The sequence below is a fragment of the Nesoenas mayeri genome, assembly GCF_963082525.1.
Source record: "Nesoenas mayeri genome assembly, chromosome: W".
NCBI lineage: Eukaryota > Metazoa > Chordata > Aves > Columbiformes > Columbidae > Nesoenas > Nesoenas mayeri.
Genome location: NC_137553.1, coordinates 12828077 through 12842536, shown reverse-complemented (window position 1 = coordinate 12842536; position 14460 = coordinate 12828077). Strand labels below are relative to the sequence as shown.

The following is a 14460-nucleotide window of genomic DNA, read 5'->3' as shown; positions in this document are numbered from 1 at the left end:
CTAAGCATGCCATAAATCGTATGGAATAAGGGGTGGAATGTGCTGGTTTGACAGAAAATGAGTTAATTTTCTTCATGGAGTTAGAAACCTTTCTTTTTCATAGCTAGCATGGTCATTATTTAGACTTAGTTTGAGAACAAGAAGATAACACCCTGGGACGGAGTTAATGTTTTGAATTGTTCTGGTCTTAGAGCTTCTGAGTGCTCTGCCCACAGGTGTGAGGCATCGAGGAAGGGGGGCATAGATGGGGCAGAACTTAAATGACATCCAGACTGATCAATAAGAGTATTCCATCCCATTAACGTCCTGCTTCATATTTAAGGAGAGTCCGTATCTTCCGGTCTCTCTCTCGTGTTCTTTTGGCTTTCTTCGCTCTTTATTTCGGAGCTGGGGGAGTTGTGTTCGGGACTTTTGTTAGCTCAGCCTTTTGCCATCCTGATGTTTTGCAGAGGCCTGTGGGCCTTTCTGCCTTTTTTCCTCTTTTCTTTCTCTGGGATTGGCTGTTGGGACCAGGTGCTATTTCCTGGTATTGGCTGCTCGTTGTGGATGGAGTTTGTGAGGAATTACACTGAGTATCTTTTATTTTATATTCTATTTCTATTTTATATAAATGTATATTTACTAGTAGTGTATTAGTATTTAGTTATTTTATTAAACTGTATTTATCTCATTCCAATTTTCTCCCTTCCCTTTTGATTATCTCCCCTGTTTGGGGGGGTGGGAGGCGGGTGAGCAAGCAGCTATCGTGGTTGTATTGCTAGCTCAGGTTAAACCATGACACATGCCTTCCACAAATACATGTTCTTTATAACAACAGGACACAATAAAAAGTAGCCACACTGCATTGCTTGAGCAGTTGTTTCTTAGAAGAGTTGGAGTGACTAGCTACTGCACAGCTGCTGAAATAAAACAGATTTTAATCTATACAAGGATTTGAATACACACCAATGATACAGTCAAGTGTCCCCAGGTAGAAGCTAGGGGACAAAATGACAAGTGTGGAAGTCTTGCAGAAGGGCCCTCAACGGTTTCATCCACACACAAAATCCTTTTACTCGGTCTTTTGTGAAGCAGGACATTCAGCTTTATGTAGCTGAAACTTTTTTAATTAAGACTGGTAGAAACAGATGCAATTTCAACAGTTCTTTCCAAGACCCTCCACTTGCTCTGCCTCACTACCACACAGTTCCTTTTCCAACATGTATGTTTTACAACTCATGGTTTGAATTTTTTGTCCTTTTGAAGTTAGATGGAATTTATCGTCAGTACCTAACAGAGAAAACAGAGACAAGCACTGGAGTACCCATTTTAAGAGATGTTGCCTGTTGTCTTGGCAACCAGTAAATAAGCTCTGTTACTCATTTTTCAGCAGCACCTGACAACAACTCTGCAATATTTGGTACTGTTAAGGAGTCTGCTAACTCACTTGTTTTACAAGTTATCAGAAAAGATCTGCTGCCATTTCCATTCTGAATCTTATTTTTCAGGGAAAATCGTCCATAAATTGCCCAGCAGCTGAATATAGAATGCACAAATAGCACTGTGACAATGCATTCCCTTGATAAGAGCACAAAAAGAGTGTTGGGATCTGGTCATACTCCCTGCAATATCAATATGTATATTGCTATTCACTACACATGAAGAAGGATTAGACCTCAAATTCTTCAAGTGAAAACACACAAATGCTTTGACAGACATTCTCTTACATGTCTCTGCTTCAACAGTGCAGGCATATGGCATGGGAACAGGTTGGCCCTCTTTCCTCCAAGCTTCCTTTTGGAGAAAGAGTCCTATCCTTTACATTGCTGCTGTGTGTATCCTCAAACTGCTTTGAAAAGCATACAAGCCTGTACTGATTTGGCACTGCAACTACCATAATAAACATTATAATCAAAAAGACTTCAGCCAGTAGTCAGACCTTACTATTCTAAGAGCTGTGCAGAGGTACTAAATGACTCTATCCTTCCTCAAGAGTAAACTGTCCCTATGTTTGAGTTGCACAGAGTTCAGACTCAAAAGACTGAAAAAAAAAGGTTGTTTAATTAAATCCCACAGACTACCCCATCATCTTGGATGAATACTTTCCTTAGACAAGATGTCACCTAGTTACCCAAATTCCAGAGAATTTCTGAGTTTGGGACCATAAGAGAATATATACTTACAATCCTCTTTAGGATACATGTTGCCAGTTTCTCTGGTTAAACACTCAACATTTGTTGAACAGAAATCAAACATTCTGAAATTTTATTTTAAAAAGGCAAGGAAAAAAACCCTCCTTCTTATCAAACAGTAGAGAAGACACAAGGGAGTTTCATGCAGATTCAACATCAGAGAAACCCAGAAAGACTAATGAGACTAAAATATTGTCCTCTGATCTGTGCAGTGAGATTCTGAAGGTTTCAATGGGCTTCTCCACAAAGTGTTTTTACTGCTTGTCATAGAGATGTTGATGAATTCCAGTCACATGCAATTAAGCTGCAATTCAACACAATGACAGACTAAACAGGCAAGTCTAGACAAATAAGAAAAAAACAAACAAAAATACAGTTCCTAGACAAAAATTCCTAGAGGATTCTACAATCTTTCTGATAAAAAAAGAAGTGCACAGTCTTATTTCATTTATCATATGAAAGCAGAATATTTGCTTTATTTTAACTAATGAAATGCTATCAAGAGGTATCATATAAAAAAGACAAAAAAACCTAGACACACTGGACACACTGGAATATTTTTGCTAAACAAGAAGCACAAGATCTTTCCCCCCCCAAGTTTTAAAATAAAACACATACATGTTAAAAATGAGGTGCACTGCATATTGCATTCCTTAAGGATAAATTCTGCTAATATCACTTAGCAGAATACCCTCTCTGTAAAACAAGGCAACTGACGTCACTGAGAAATTGAATTTGCTTCATGACATTTAAATTTAAATGAAAGATTTGCATTCTAGGCCTGAGTTTACTTCTACATAATTCGGGAACTACATGCCTTGACCTTAAATCTTCACACTCAATATTCTTGTATTGGTTCTGTTGTTTTACAAACCAAGGGAAGAATCATAGAGATATATTTTTTTTCTTAAATCTGGCAATGTTTTACTCTCTATAGATAATCTGTGCTGCAAGAGGAAGAATTAGTAACACAAGGCATTTTGGCACATTATTCAAGACCATCAGTTCAGTGATGTTATGCTAGCAAGACATCAGGATCTCTTTGTCAACAGCATATAGCAACTGACCTTAGAAATGTGATGCAGTAGTATGATAAAACATTTGATAGACCTTTTCACCATACTTCATAAATGTTCCTGAAGCTAGAATTTATAACATTCATCAATACTAGGTTGTACTAGTCAATGTGCACATGGCCACAATAATTTCACCAAAGAAAGCAATCTATAGGTGAGTTTGTCCAGGGTTTCATTTTGTTTTCTTCTCCCCAATTTAACTAAGGGTAGTAATGGTTTCTAGAAAAAGGAAAGCTGTTGCTGCCATTAATACAAAGAGTGTGTCTACACAGACACTGCCTGCCAAGAAGGATGCAGCCACCCAGGCTTCTGGCTGTGCAGAGTGTCTGTGCCTGGCATTAGTACCAGAGAATGGTATGGGAGGCACCTGTGTACGATGTGACCAGGTCAATGACTTACTGTGCCTAGTGGCAGAGCTTAAGGAAGAGGTGGAGAGACTAAGGAGCATTAGGGAGAGTGAGGAAGAAATTGACTGGTGGGGTCAAACTCTTTTGACTCCTAAGGGTGTGCAACAGGAGATGGCAAAGCCTTGTCCCTCCTGCCATAAGGCAGATAGAGCAGATCTAATTGATGGGGGGGAATGGAAACAGGTCCCTGATCGGAGAGGTAAAAGAACCCTCTCTCAAACCCCATCACCACCCTTGGTGCCCTTAACAAATAGATATGAGGCCCTGGACCCTGAAAATCAGGCAGAGGACAGCCAAGAAGATCCACCTGGAGAGCCCCCTGGATGGACCTCATCTACAAAAAGGATTACAATTGCAGCTGTAAGAAGAAAAAAAAAAAAAAAAAGAAGAGTGGTAGTAGTCGGCGACTCCCTTCTGAGGGGAACAGAGGGCCCTATATGTCGCCCAGACCCATCCCACAGGGAGGTCTGCTGCCTTCTTGGGGCCAGGGTGAGGGACATTAATAGAAGACTTTTGGAGCTAATTCAGCCCTCAGACTACTATCCCCTGTTAGTAGTCCAAGCTGGCAGCGAGGACATCAACAGAAGAAGTACCAAGATAATTAAAAAAGACTTTAAAGAAGACTTTAAAGCACTGGGTCAGTCAGTTCATGGGACGGGAGCACAAGTGATATTTGCCTCAGTTCCTGTGCTATCTGAGATGGATGAGGAGCTAAATAGAGGAGTAGAAAAGCCCATCTCATCAACAGGTGGCTTAAGGATTGGTGTCACCGTCAAAATTTTGGGTTTTTTGACCATGGGGCAAACTCCATGGTACCTAGTGTCCTCAAATCAGATGGGCTTCATCCTTCTAGGGAGAGCAAGAGGACTATAGCCCATAAGTTGGCAGGGCTGATCAGGAGGGCTTTAAACTAGGTTTGAAGGGGGAAGGGATTGAAACTGGGCTCTCCAAAGATCAGCCTAAGGATGGAAAGCCCAAATTAAGAGTGAAATCAGCAGCCCACTTCAAGTGCATGTACACTAATGCACGCAGTATGGGCAACAAACAAGAGGAGCTGGCTACTTATGAAGAATTTATGGAAATAGCTAGATCATGCAGGAAAAAAATCAGGGAAACAAAAGTGCAATTTGAAGTTAATTTGGCCAATTCTGTCAGGGATAATAAAAAGTCCTTCTTCAAATATGTTAATAACAAAAGGAGGGGCAAGGAAAACCTCCATTCTCTGTTGGACTTTGAGGGAAATATAGTTAACAAAGATGAGGAGAAAGCTGAGGTACTTAATACCTACTTTGCCTCAGTTTTTACCAGTAAGACAGGTGGGCCTCAGGACAACTCATCTCTGGAGGTGGTTGACAGAGATAGGAAGCCAAATAGGCCCCTTGTATTCCAGGAGGAAATAGTTGGTGATTTACTGAGCCATCTGGATCCTCACAAGTCTATGGGACCAGATGGGATCCATCCTAGGGTGATGAGGGAGCTGGCAGAAGAACTTGCCAAGCCGCTCTCCATCATCTTCCAACAGTCCTGGCTCACTGGGGAGGTCCCATATGATTGGAAATTGGCCAATGTTACCCCAGTCCACAAAAAGGGCTGCAAAGCTGACCCTGGCAACTACAGGCCTGCCAGCCTGACCTCGATGCCTGGCAGGGTTATGGAGCAGATCATCCTGAATGCAATCACACAGCACCTTCAGGATGGACAAGGGATCAGACCCAGCCAGCATGGGTTTAGGAGGGGCAGGTCCTGTCTGACCAACCTGATCTCCTTTTATGATCAGGTGACTCAGCTGGTGGATGAGGGGAAAGCCGTGGATGTGGTCTATCTGGACTTCAGCAAGGCCTTTGACACTGTCTCCCATAATATACTCCTGCAAAAGCTGGTAGCCCATGGCTTGGACAAGTGCACTCTATGCTGGGTTAAGAACTGGCTGGAGGGCCGGGCCCAGAGAGTGCTGGTGAATGGGGCTGCATCTAGTTGGCAGCCAGTCATTAGTGGTGTTCCCCAGGGGTCAGTGTTGGGTCCAGTCGTGTTTAACATCTTTATTGATGATTTAGATGAGGAGATTGAGACCATCATCAGCAAATTTGCTGATGACACCAAGTTGGGAGGGAGTGTCGACCTGCTGGAAGGCAGGAGGGCTCTGCAGAGGGATCTGGATAGACTGGAAAAATGGGCTGATTCCAATGGGATGAAGTTCAATAAGGCCAAGTGCCGGGTGCTGCACTTTGGTCACAACAACCCCCTGCAGCGCTACAGGCTGGGCGCAGAGTGGCTGGAGAGCAGTCAGACAGAAAGGGACCTGGGGATACTAATTGACAGGAAGCTCAACATGAGCCATCAGTGTGCCCAGGTGGCCAAGAAGGCCAACGGTATCCTGTCCTGTATCAAAAATAGCGTGGTCAGCAGGACAAGGGAAGTGATCCTTCCCCTGTGCTCTGCATTGGTGAGGCCACACCTGGAGTATTGTGTTCAGTTCTGGGCCCCTCAGTTCAGGAAAGACATTGAAGTGCTGGAGCAGGTCCAGAGAAGAGCAACACGACTGGGGAAGGGACTTGAACATAAGACCTATGGGGAGAGGCTGAGGGAGCTGGGGTTGTTTAGTCTAGAGAAGAGGAGGCTTAGAGGTGACCTCATCACTCTCTATAACTACCTGAAGGGAAGTTCTAGCCAGGTGGGGATTGGTCTCTTCTCCCAGGCAGTTAGCAATAGGACAAGGGGGCATGGGCTTAAACTCTGCCAGGGGAAATTTAGGCTGGATATTAGAAAGAAATTCTTTCCAGAGAGAGTGGTCAGGCGTTGGAATGGCCTGCTCAGGGAGGTGGTGGACTCGCCATCCCTGGAGGTTTTTAAACTGAGATTGGACATGGCACTTAGTGCCATGATCTAGTAAACGGACTAGAGTTGGACCAAGGGTTGGACTCGATGATCTCTGAGATCTTTTCCAACCCAGTCGATTCTGTGATTCTGTGATATACTCCTTGGAGAAGGCTATGTATTTTTTATATGAAAACCAAGATTAATTTCACAGATACTCACTTAGCATTTCTGTTAAAGTAATGAGATGTTAGAAACCTTACCAAACACTTGATTTCCATGCACTCAGAATAAAATAAAATTTTACACTTCACAAAATTGTTGGATTTTTTTTTTTTTTATGAATCCTCTAAAGGAAGGACAGGCTTGAAGAAAAGGCATCATCAGAAGAGAAGATTTAGTCTCATGAGCTCTGTAAAATTCTAATTTCTTCATATAAGCCAAAGAAAGTTCCTGTGAGTCAAGACAGACCCTCCACCCCTCAGTTTTTTCATACCAAGAAAGAGAAAAGTCCAAGCTCTTTAGGGACAAACATGGGGCTTGAGCCATACTCATACAACAGCCATGACACCATTTATGGCTCTGTCAAACTGTAGAACTAACCTTTCAGGTTATTTTCTGTATGTGCTCTACCTACCACAGTGAGGAACAGCTTCAGTCTCCAGGACTACTGGATTGGTGCTACATGAACAAACTGTTCAGTCAAAAAGTGAGTTTCACTTAACTTTAATAAGGACCTAAAACTAACATCTACTGCCGAAGTAATCATGGTAAGATACATGAAGCTAACCTAAAAGGCTAATTATTTTAAAGTTTCAGACATTTCCCGTTTTCAGAAAGTTAAAACAAACTATAATTTTCAAGCCATATCTTAAAAGAAAGAAAAAAGTATTCATTATAAAGAATCACAAATTAAAGTGCTCCATCCAATACCTGAGTGTATTTAATAACTCTGTTCCTAAAAAAATAAAAAAATTGTCAAAAACTTCCAAAAACTCACCTTGAATTTCAGGACAGAATCGAGCTGAATGGCGAGACACAAAGAGTTTCAGTTCTTGATCCAAGTTACATTCAATCAAGTTTGTGTCCCATGATCGGATTCCTAAAATTCAAAATGCAAAACACATCTAGCTTGATATATGAGCACTGGAAGTTTTAATTGATTATTTCTCCATTTACATTCATGTTATTTATATATTTCTAAATTCCAAAACCAGTCTCTCTTCCTTTCAAGCCACACAGCTACCCTTTGCAAAGTGATGAGTGCTCAGAAGAAGCACTCTGGACAGAGATCAGTCACAGGCAAGAGGAAATCTGCCTTTCCAAAAGGTAACAATCCTTTAAGGCTTCTGCTTTAGGATTGCTGGTTCCCACATCGTAGTAACTACATTATGAGAAGTTATTGATGTCCTGGAATTGACTTTAAAATAGCAATACACTGATTTATAAAACTGAAAAGAGTAAATCACTCAGGGGATATGTTAGTCCTATTGCAAGACCATTGTATTTGTACCTGCAAGAAAAAAAAGACAGCATCACATAGCATGTTGCAAATTAATATTTAAATACCAAGTATTAAAGTGCTGAGTTCTTCATTCAAAAGCTTTGAAGCATCCCATATTTTGAATCAAAATTTAAGTGATCTTCTATTTATGAAATATCCAAATTCTAGTTTTGAGATTTTAAACTGCCACGTTTGACTTTTTCTTCTAAAAAATAAACATTGCATCTTCATTCTCTGCCATTTTCACCCCAGCTACTTAGAAAGCGAGACACTTGACATATATATGATCATTAAATGTATTATTTCAAAATATATCTTAAGGACTGAAATTTGACCAGGAAAAAAAAAAATCACTGTAGCCAAAAGACAAATTTACAGTTTCCTACCATAAGATTTTGATGACTAAATTTAAAAAAACACAGTCCTGCTTTCATCTGGGATAGAGTTAATTTTCATTCTAGTAGCTGTGTTTTGGATTTAATATGAGAAGAATGTTGATAATACACTGATGTTTTGGTTGTTGTCAGGTAGTCAAGTATTTTTCATCTTCCCATGCACAAGAAGCTGGGAAGGTGCAAAGCCAGGACAGCTGACCCAAGATGGACAAAAGGGTATTTCTTACCATATGATGTCATGCTCAGTATATAAACTGGAGTAGTCCAGGGGGAAAAAAATACCACTGATCAGGAGGGAACGGGCTATCAATGTAGTGATCAGTGAGCAACTGCATTGTGCATCATTTGTTTTGTATATTCTATTATTATTTTCTCTTCCTTTGATATCTTATTAAACTTCTTATCTCAGCCCATGAGTTTGGGTGGTGTTGTTTGGGTTTTTTTTATTCTCTCCCCATTCTACTTAGGGCAGGATTAGGGAGCAGCTGCATGATCCTAGTTGCCAGCTGGGGTTAAACCACAACACCACAAAAACACAAAAAAAAACCCACAACAAATTAACTGGAGAACATGTTTTAAGATTATTCTATAGTTTTCTTGGTTTGTTTTGAAAATAATGAGCAAGCAGTTGCACTACTGGTAAGCCCAGGCACTGCTGCTATTTTGAACACCAACATCATAGTGATTTTTGGTTGGTTTTTTTTTTTTTTTTCCTAGAGGAATATCATTAGACTTACACAAATTAGCTGGCAAATGCAGAAGGGACCACAGGCAAGGAAGTGTCTAGTGACCCCTCCCCACATGCCTGACCATGTTTTTGCATGAAACTGTTGAGTTAAATCACTTTGGGGTTTGGTATCTTTGGGGTGGAGGAGATGCCTGAAGAGGTGTGTGGCCAACCCCTTACCATGAGACTACCACTAACACTTCCACTGGTAACCCTGATAGGTTTTCAGGTTGCAAACTTTACTTCAATGCTGCCTCTCATGCTTTATTCTCTTTCAAGGCAGCAGAAATGTCAAGCCTCATGCTGGCAGAAGACATGTTGTAGGACTGAAGGATTAGGAGAAGAGGGGGAAGAGCAGAGAAACCAGATCTGTGCTGCTGGTCTCCCACTACAGCTCTGGGTAGGTTCTCCATGCAAATATGAACATCTGCATTTCAGGAGCCTGAAGCCTCTTCAGGGAGAATTCATCTAGGGTTTTTCCTTGTCAGCATCCCAGTCAAGGTAGGAGTATGTTTCTTACTGGGATGTGCTACCAGCTATTAAGTAGCTGCCATTTGAAACTAAATAAATTTGGAAATACAGTATCACCTGTGTGTTTCATAACCATTGAAGAAAAAAATAACTGAACTATAACTAGCCACCTTCAGTTCCTGAATTATACATCATTGTTCAGAGGCATAAGTAGTGAGTCTCTTCTGTAGGTCTCCTTATTTTCATTTCTCAAAAATCTCTTTGCCATATGGTGCATTTTTGGAGTGTGGTTTTGTCAGACAAATACAGTTCAGCAGGCTTTAATGTATTCCAGGTGTTGGAACATTTGAGAGCAAGAAAGTAAATATGATATAATACCACACATGTACAGTGCATATGAAAACTATGACTAGCAAACTGACATTGATCACAAAGCTGAAGTACTCTGAATGAATGAATGCTGAACTTGAAGAAGCTAGAAGATAAACAGATCACTGTCCTCTGTCAGTAAGCTTGTGTGGGGAGACTATAAAACTTTCCAGAGGTCAATTAAGCAATATGGACTATGATTCAGCAATGCTGCTAATGATAGCATCTGTCCACCATCCATCCCTAGCTGCTTTTCTCATTAATTCAAATTTGCAGTAGGGATAAGATTCTGATTAGCCAGACTGCTGACCCAGGCAATGTCCAAAATACAGGACTCAATCTGAAATAAATACCTCCTTGCCAAAAAAAAAAAAAAAACAAAACAAAACAAAAAAAACCACCAGCAAAAAAACTTAGACATACCATGTACACAGTAGTCCTAGAAACTGAAGTTGGGATTTTAATACAATATCCCAAATCTGCACCTGCATGATTCAGCATTCTGGATGCAAAAATTATGAAAATACATTATAATGTAGTATAAAGTATTATATACATTAATATAACCAAATCAGGTTTGGGTAGAACAGAGGTAATTCTGGAACTAAAATCCAAGGTCAATCCAATAATGTATATTATTAACATCATGGAAGAAACTACTGGACCAAACTGGAGCTATTTCTTTCTGAAGGCTTAGGAGTGCAATGCCACTAGGCATAGGACTTATCAGACAGCATACGGGGCACACCCAGTGGCATCTGCCGAATCAGTGGAAAAATCTTGAAGCTTTCTCTTCGCTCTCTCCTTTTTTGGTAGATGGTGGGTTGGAGGATTGTCCCCTTAGCAAAGTGACGTCCTAAATGTAGCTTGCCACACCATTCCCTCTTCATGATATATTAAGAAATTACTCTGCATCGCACTGGGTTGTGTAGCATCATGCCACTGATGTGTTATCAGCAGATATTTTCTTTGACATGTTGTGCTACAGTTTAGCACATGAATGCACACTTCTGAGTGATGGTACTTAGGAGATGTACCAGAGAAGACAGTGAGGTAGAGTTATCAAGAACCCTAAATGCATTTAAGGCTCTGTTGAGAATAAAGGTTGAAAGAAGCCATTTTTCCAGACTACAGCATACTTTCCAATGAAAAAGAGATTAGTCAAGCCCATATTTACCTCACACAGATAAAGCTTCAGACTCCCAGCATATTCATCCAGAACAACGCACCTCAAAATTTTATCAAGGTTTTTTCCTAGCAGGCAAAATCCCAATCACATCATCTGACACCAGATTAATCTAAAATGATTAATAAAAAGGCCAAAGCATTCCTTCTGAACATCTAAAACTGTAAGTAGGTGTTATGCTTAGTGGCAAGAGGTAGCAGCAACAGAGCTATGCAGCAGTAACTGTACAATAGAAGCTTCAAGAAGAGACTGAAGAGCATTTCTTCAGAGGAAGGATGACATCAAATGTCTTGAAGGCACAAGTTTTATCCTTTTGCTCTATAAATTGTAATAATTTAATTAAATGCAGCCAATTTACTTCTGACACAACCAAAAATTAGCATTAAGAAAGTGCAATGCTCAAGAGGCTCTGAATGATAAAGCATCATCTGCCTCAGTAGTTCTTCCTAGGAGACAATGGTACCGAATGGTACCGATAAAGATGAACAGGTCACAGTGAAGCTGGTTAGCTGAGATGAGGCACAGTCACAAAAAAACCAAAAAAAAAAAAAACAAAAAAAAAACAAAAACAACAACAACAACAACAACAACAACAAAACAAACAAAAAACCAAACAAACAAAAAAAAAACACCAAGAGAAAGAGCCAAGTAGAGCAATAGTTGAGAAAACAACAATAGAAACAAATGAAGTCCTAGCTGTATTGTTGAACCACACCTATATGGCAAGGCTGCTACCAATTCCCCTTTCCAAGGTCTCTTTCTCCCTTCCAACAATGGCAGGATTCTTATATTTCTGTTTTCACCAGCCCAGAACAAAAATATATTATGAAATCATGTATCAATTGAGTTTAACAAACTATAGGGTTCAGCAATAATTTTTTGTGCTTCATACCATTATTATGGTAACAGGGCTTTTTCCCCTCTCCATGTACACTGCAATCTATTGTATCAGAAACCACATCGAGAATGTATAAAACTGTCTTTTCACTTGTGATACCTTCCTGTATTGCTGTCTTAAGAAAAGGACAAATAAACAGTGAATCATAGCATCCCGTGGCTGGACAATAATGAGGTTGAGCACTCACGTATTAGCCTTACTACCCATATCTTTTTCTTTATAGAAATACGCATATGCATGTAAAGCTTAGGTCCTGAATAATTCTCCAGCCAAGAGAAAAGTCTCGTTGTCGAAAGTTAGACACAATAGGCACAGCTGCATTCCTGCTCAGGGAGTCTTTGCCACTGAGAAGGAAAATGCCCCGAAGCCCGCTGATATGGTTTCACCGTATGGGACAAGGGTTTGCTGGGGAACCGAGGGAAATGCCGAACAGCCGCCTAGCAGCCCATCTGCCCCAACCCTCGACGCGGGTTTTTTTCGGCAGCGCGGATGCCCTTTGTCCGCTGCGGGCTGCCATAGGGACTGCAGTGCGGACTGCGCCACGCCCATACGCCGCTGTCTCCGGGCAGATGGGCTCGGAGTGCTGCGAGAGCTCGGCTCTTGCTGCAAACGCAGTCCCACCGCCTCAACAACGGTGAGGAGGGGGCTTGCCCTTTTCGCTCGCTACTAGCGGCGAGGCAGACGCTCCTGGGGATGGACAGCGGGGCGCGGTATGCACCGAGCCGACTGTGGATCTTTGTGCGGGCGGCATCAGGGAACCGCCGCCGGACGCCGCATGGGGTCCAGCCCGCAGCCGCTGACCACCGCGAGCGGCTCCCCGGCAGGCGCCTGCACCCGACGGAGGGGCTCAGAGTCCGGCGGGGCGGGAGGGGTGTGCACGCAGACGGGACGATGAGCCCCTCGTGAAATAAAAAGAAACCAGGGACCACGACTTCACAGCTCATGTATCTGTGCCGTGTGCGTCACCCCGACCATGAGCAAGATGTGGTCAGGCCCCCAGCCCCGCCGGCCGAGCCCGGGCAGCGCCCCCGCTCGCCCCGCGGGGAAAGGGAAGAAAACGGGGACCGTCAGCTTGCCCTCCGCGGTGCCCCGACGGGTCGGGCGGCCTCATCGCGGCCGCTTTCAAGGGGAAAGCATCGGCAGGGTGGAGGCTCCGGGGGACTGCGGCGCTGCCTGCGGCGGCCCCACTCTCTGCCGCTTTACCTCGCTCGATGTTGGTGATAGCCCTCCGCAGGTGCTCCTCGGTCACCAGCTCGCCGATGACCACCAGCAGGTAAAATTTGCTGTCCAGGAAGCGATGCGAGAGGTTAGGAGAGAGGGAGGTGGGGTCTGGGATGCTACAGGAGGGCTCCGAGTCCACTTCCACCACCACCACGGTGGCCATCGCGGGCACCCCGCTCCACCCCGCAGCTCCGGGGCGCTGGGGGGAGAAGCGCTGCTAGGCGGTGGCTCCGCAGGAGGCAGGGAATGAGGGTGGGCGGGGAGGTGGCGGCGCTTTTATACGGAGACGGTGCAGGGCAGGGACCTGGTGAGAAGGAGGAGGAGAAGAATAAGGTGGGGGGGAGCCAGCGCATCCCCGCACAGCTAGTTTTCCAGCATCCACAGCTGATGTCATCTGCGGCAAATCCTCCCCGCGGCGGCTCCCGGAAGCAGGAAGGACGCGGGGTGCGCCCCGGCCAGCCGCGTGACCCCTCCTCCCATGCTGTCCCGGACGGCGCAGGTCCCTTGCACGCGCATTCTTCCCCTGTGCCCTCTTGCTGTTTTACCCTGCTGGTTTGGTCATCCCCTGTCCCTTGTTCCCCCAGGGCCTCACTCTGCTGGCTTGGTCATCTCCTGCTCCCCGAGTCCCTCCCAGGGTCTCAGCCTTGAAGCATGGTGGCCGTGCCATGAGGAGCCACAGATGATGCCCTGGCAGACCTGGCGAGCTTATCTGGGAAAGGCAGCATCAGGGAGAGCTCCAGCTGCACCCCTGACACTGGATGAAAAAAGCAGCTCCACTTGTCCAAGGCCAAGAGTCCAGTCTCCAGGCGTTCCTGAGGTTATTATGAATATGTAATACCTTACTGTATTTAAGCACACTTCTTATTGTTAGAAGATGTGTATGTTGGGCGGGGCAAATCCCCCACACACCCAGCGCTGTTTTGCTTATGCGCTAATGAACATGTGTTTAAGGAATACAATTAAGGAATTGGATTAAACGTTGTTTATCCATAGAAAAAGCGTAAATTATTTATTTGAATTGGTGACCCCGACATGATAACCTTGGATAGCTCTGTGTTACCTCGAGTTCAAGGGAGGCGCCCCACTTTAATAGTGGCCCTTGGACTTGGGTGTGTGGAGAGCTACCAATGTTATTCAAAATTAAAGCATAAGCAAAAGAATTGAGAAGAATTGAGCTCACTCCCCCTGAATACTGCAGTTTACCCGTAATCCAGAGTGCAC

The 14460-nt window shown here is 43.4% G+C and overlaps 1 protein-coding gene across 1 annotated transcript in view; it reads right to left on the bottom strand.

Annotated features, from left to right (window-relative positions):
- The window catches only part of LOC308051430 (microtubule-associated protein 1B-like), a gene marked incomplete at both ends in the record, with an annotated part of 130127 nt that extends 116725 nt beyond the window's left edge, over positions 1-13402 (bottom strand). The window contains 2 exons of the mRNA XM_080361856.1: positions 7469-7570; positions 13222-13402. Coding sequence (XP_080217982.1) covers positions 7469-7570; positions 13222-13402 — 283 coding nt within the window. The remainder of the gene's footprint in view (positions 1-7468; positions 7571-13221) is intronic.
- Between the last annotated feature and the right edge of the window lie 1058 nt (positions 13403-14460).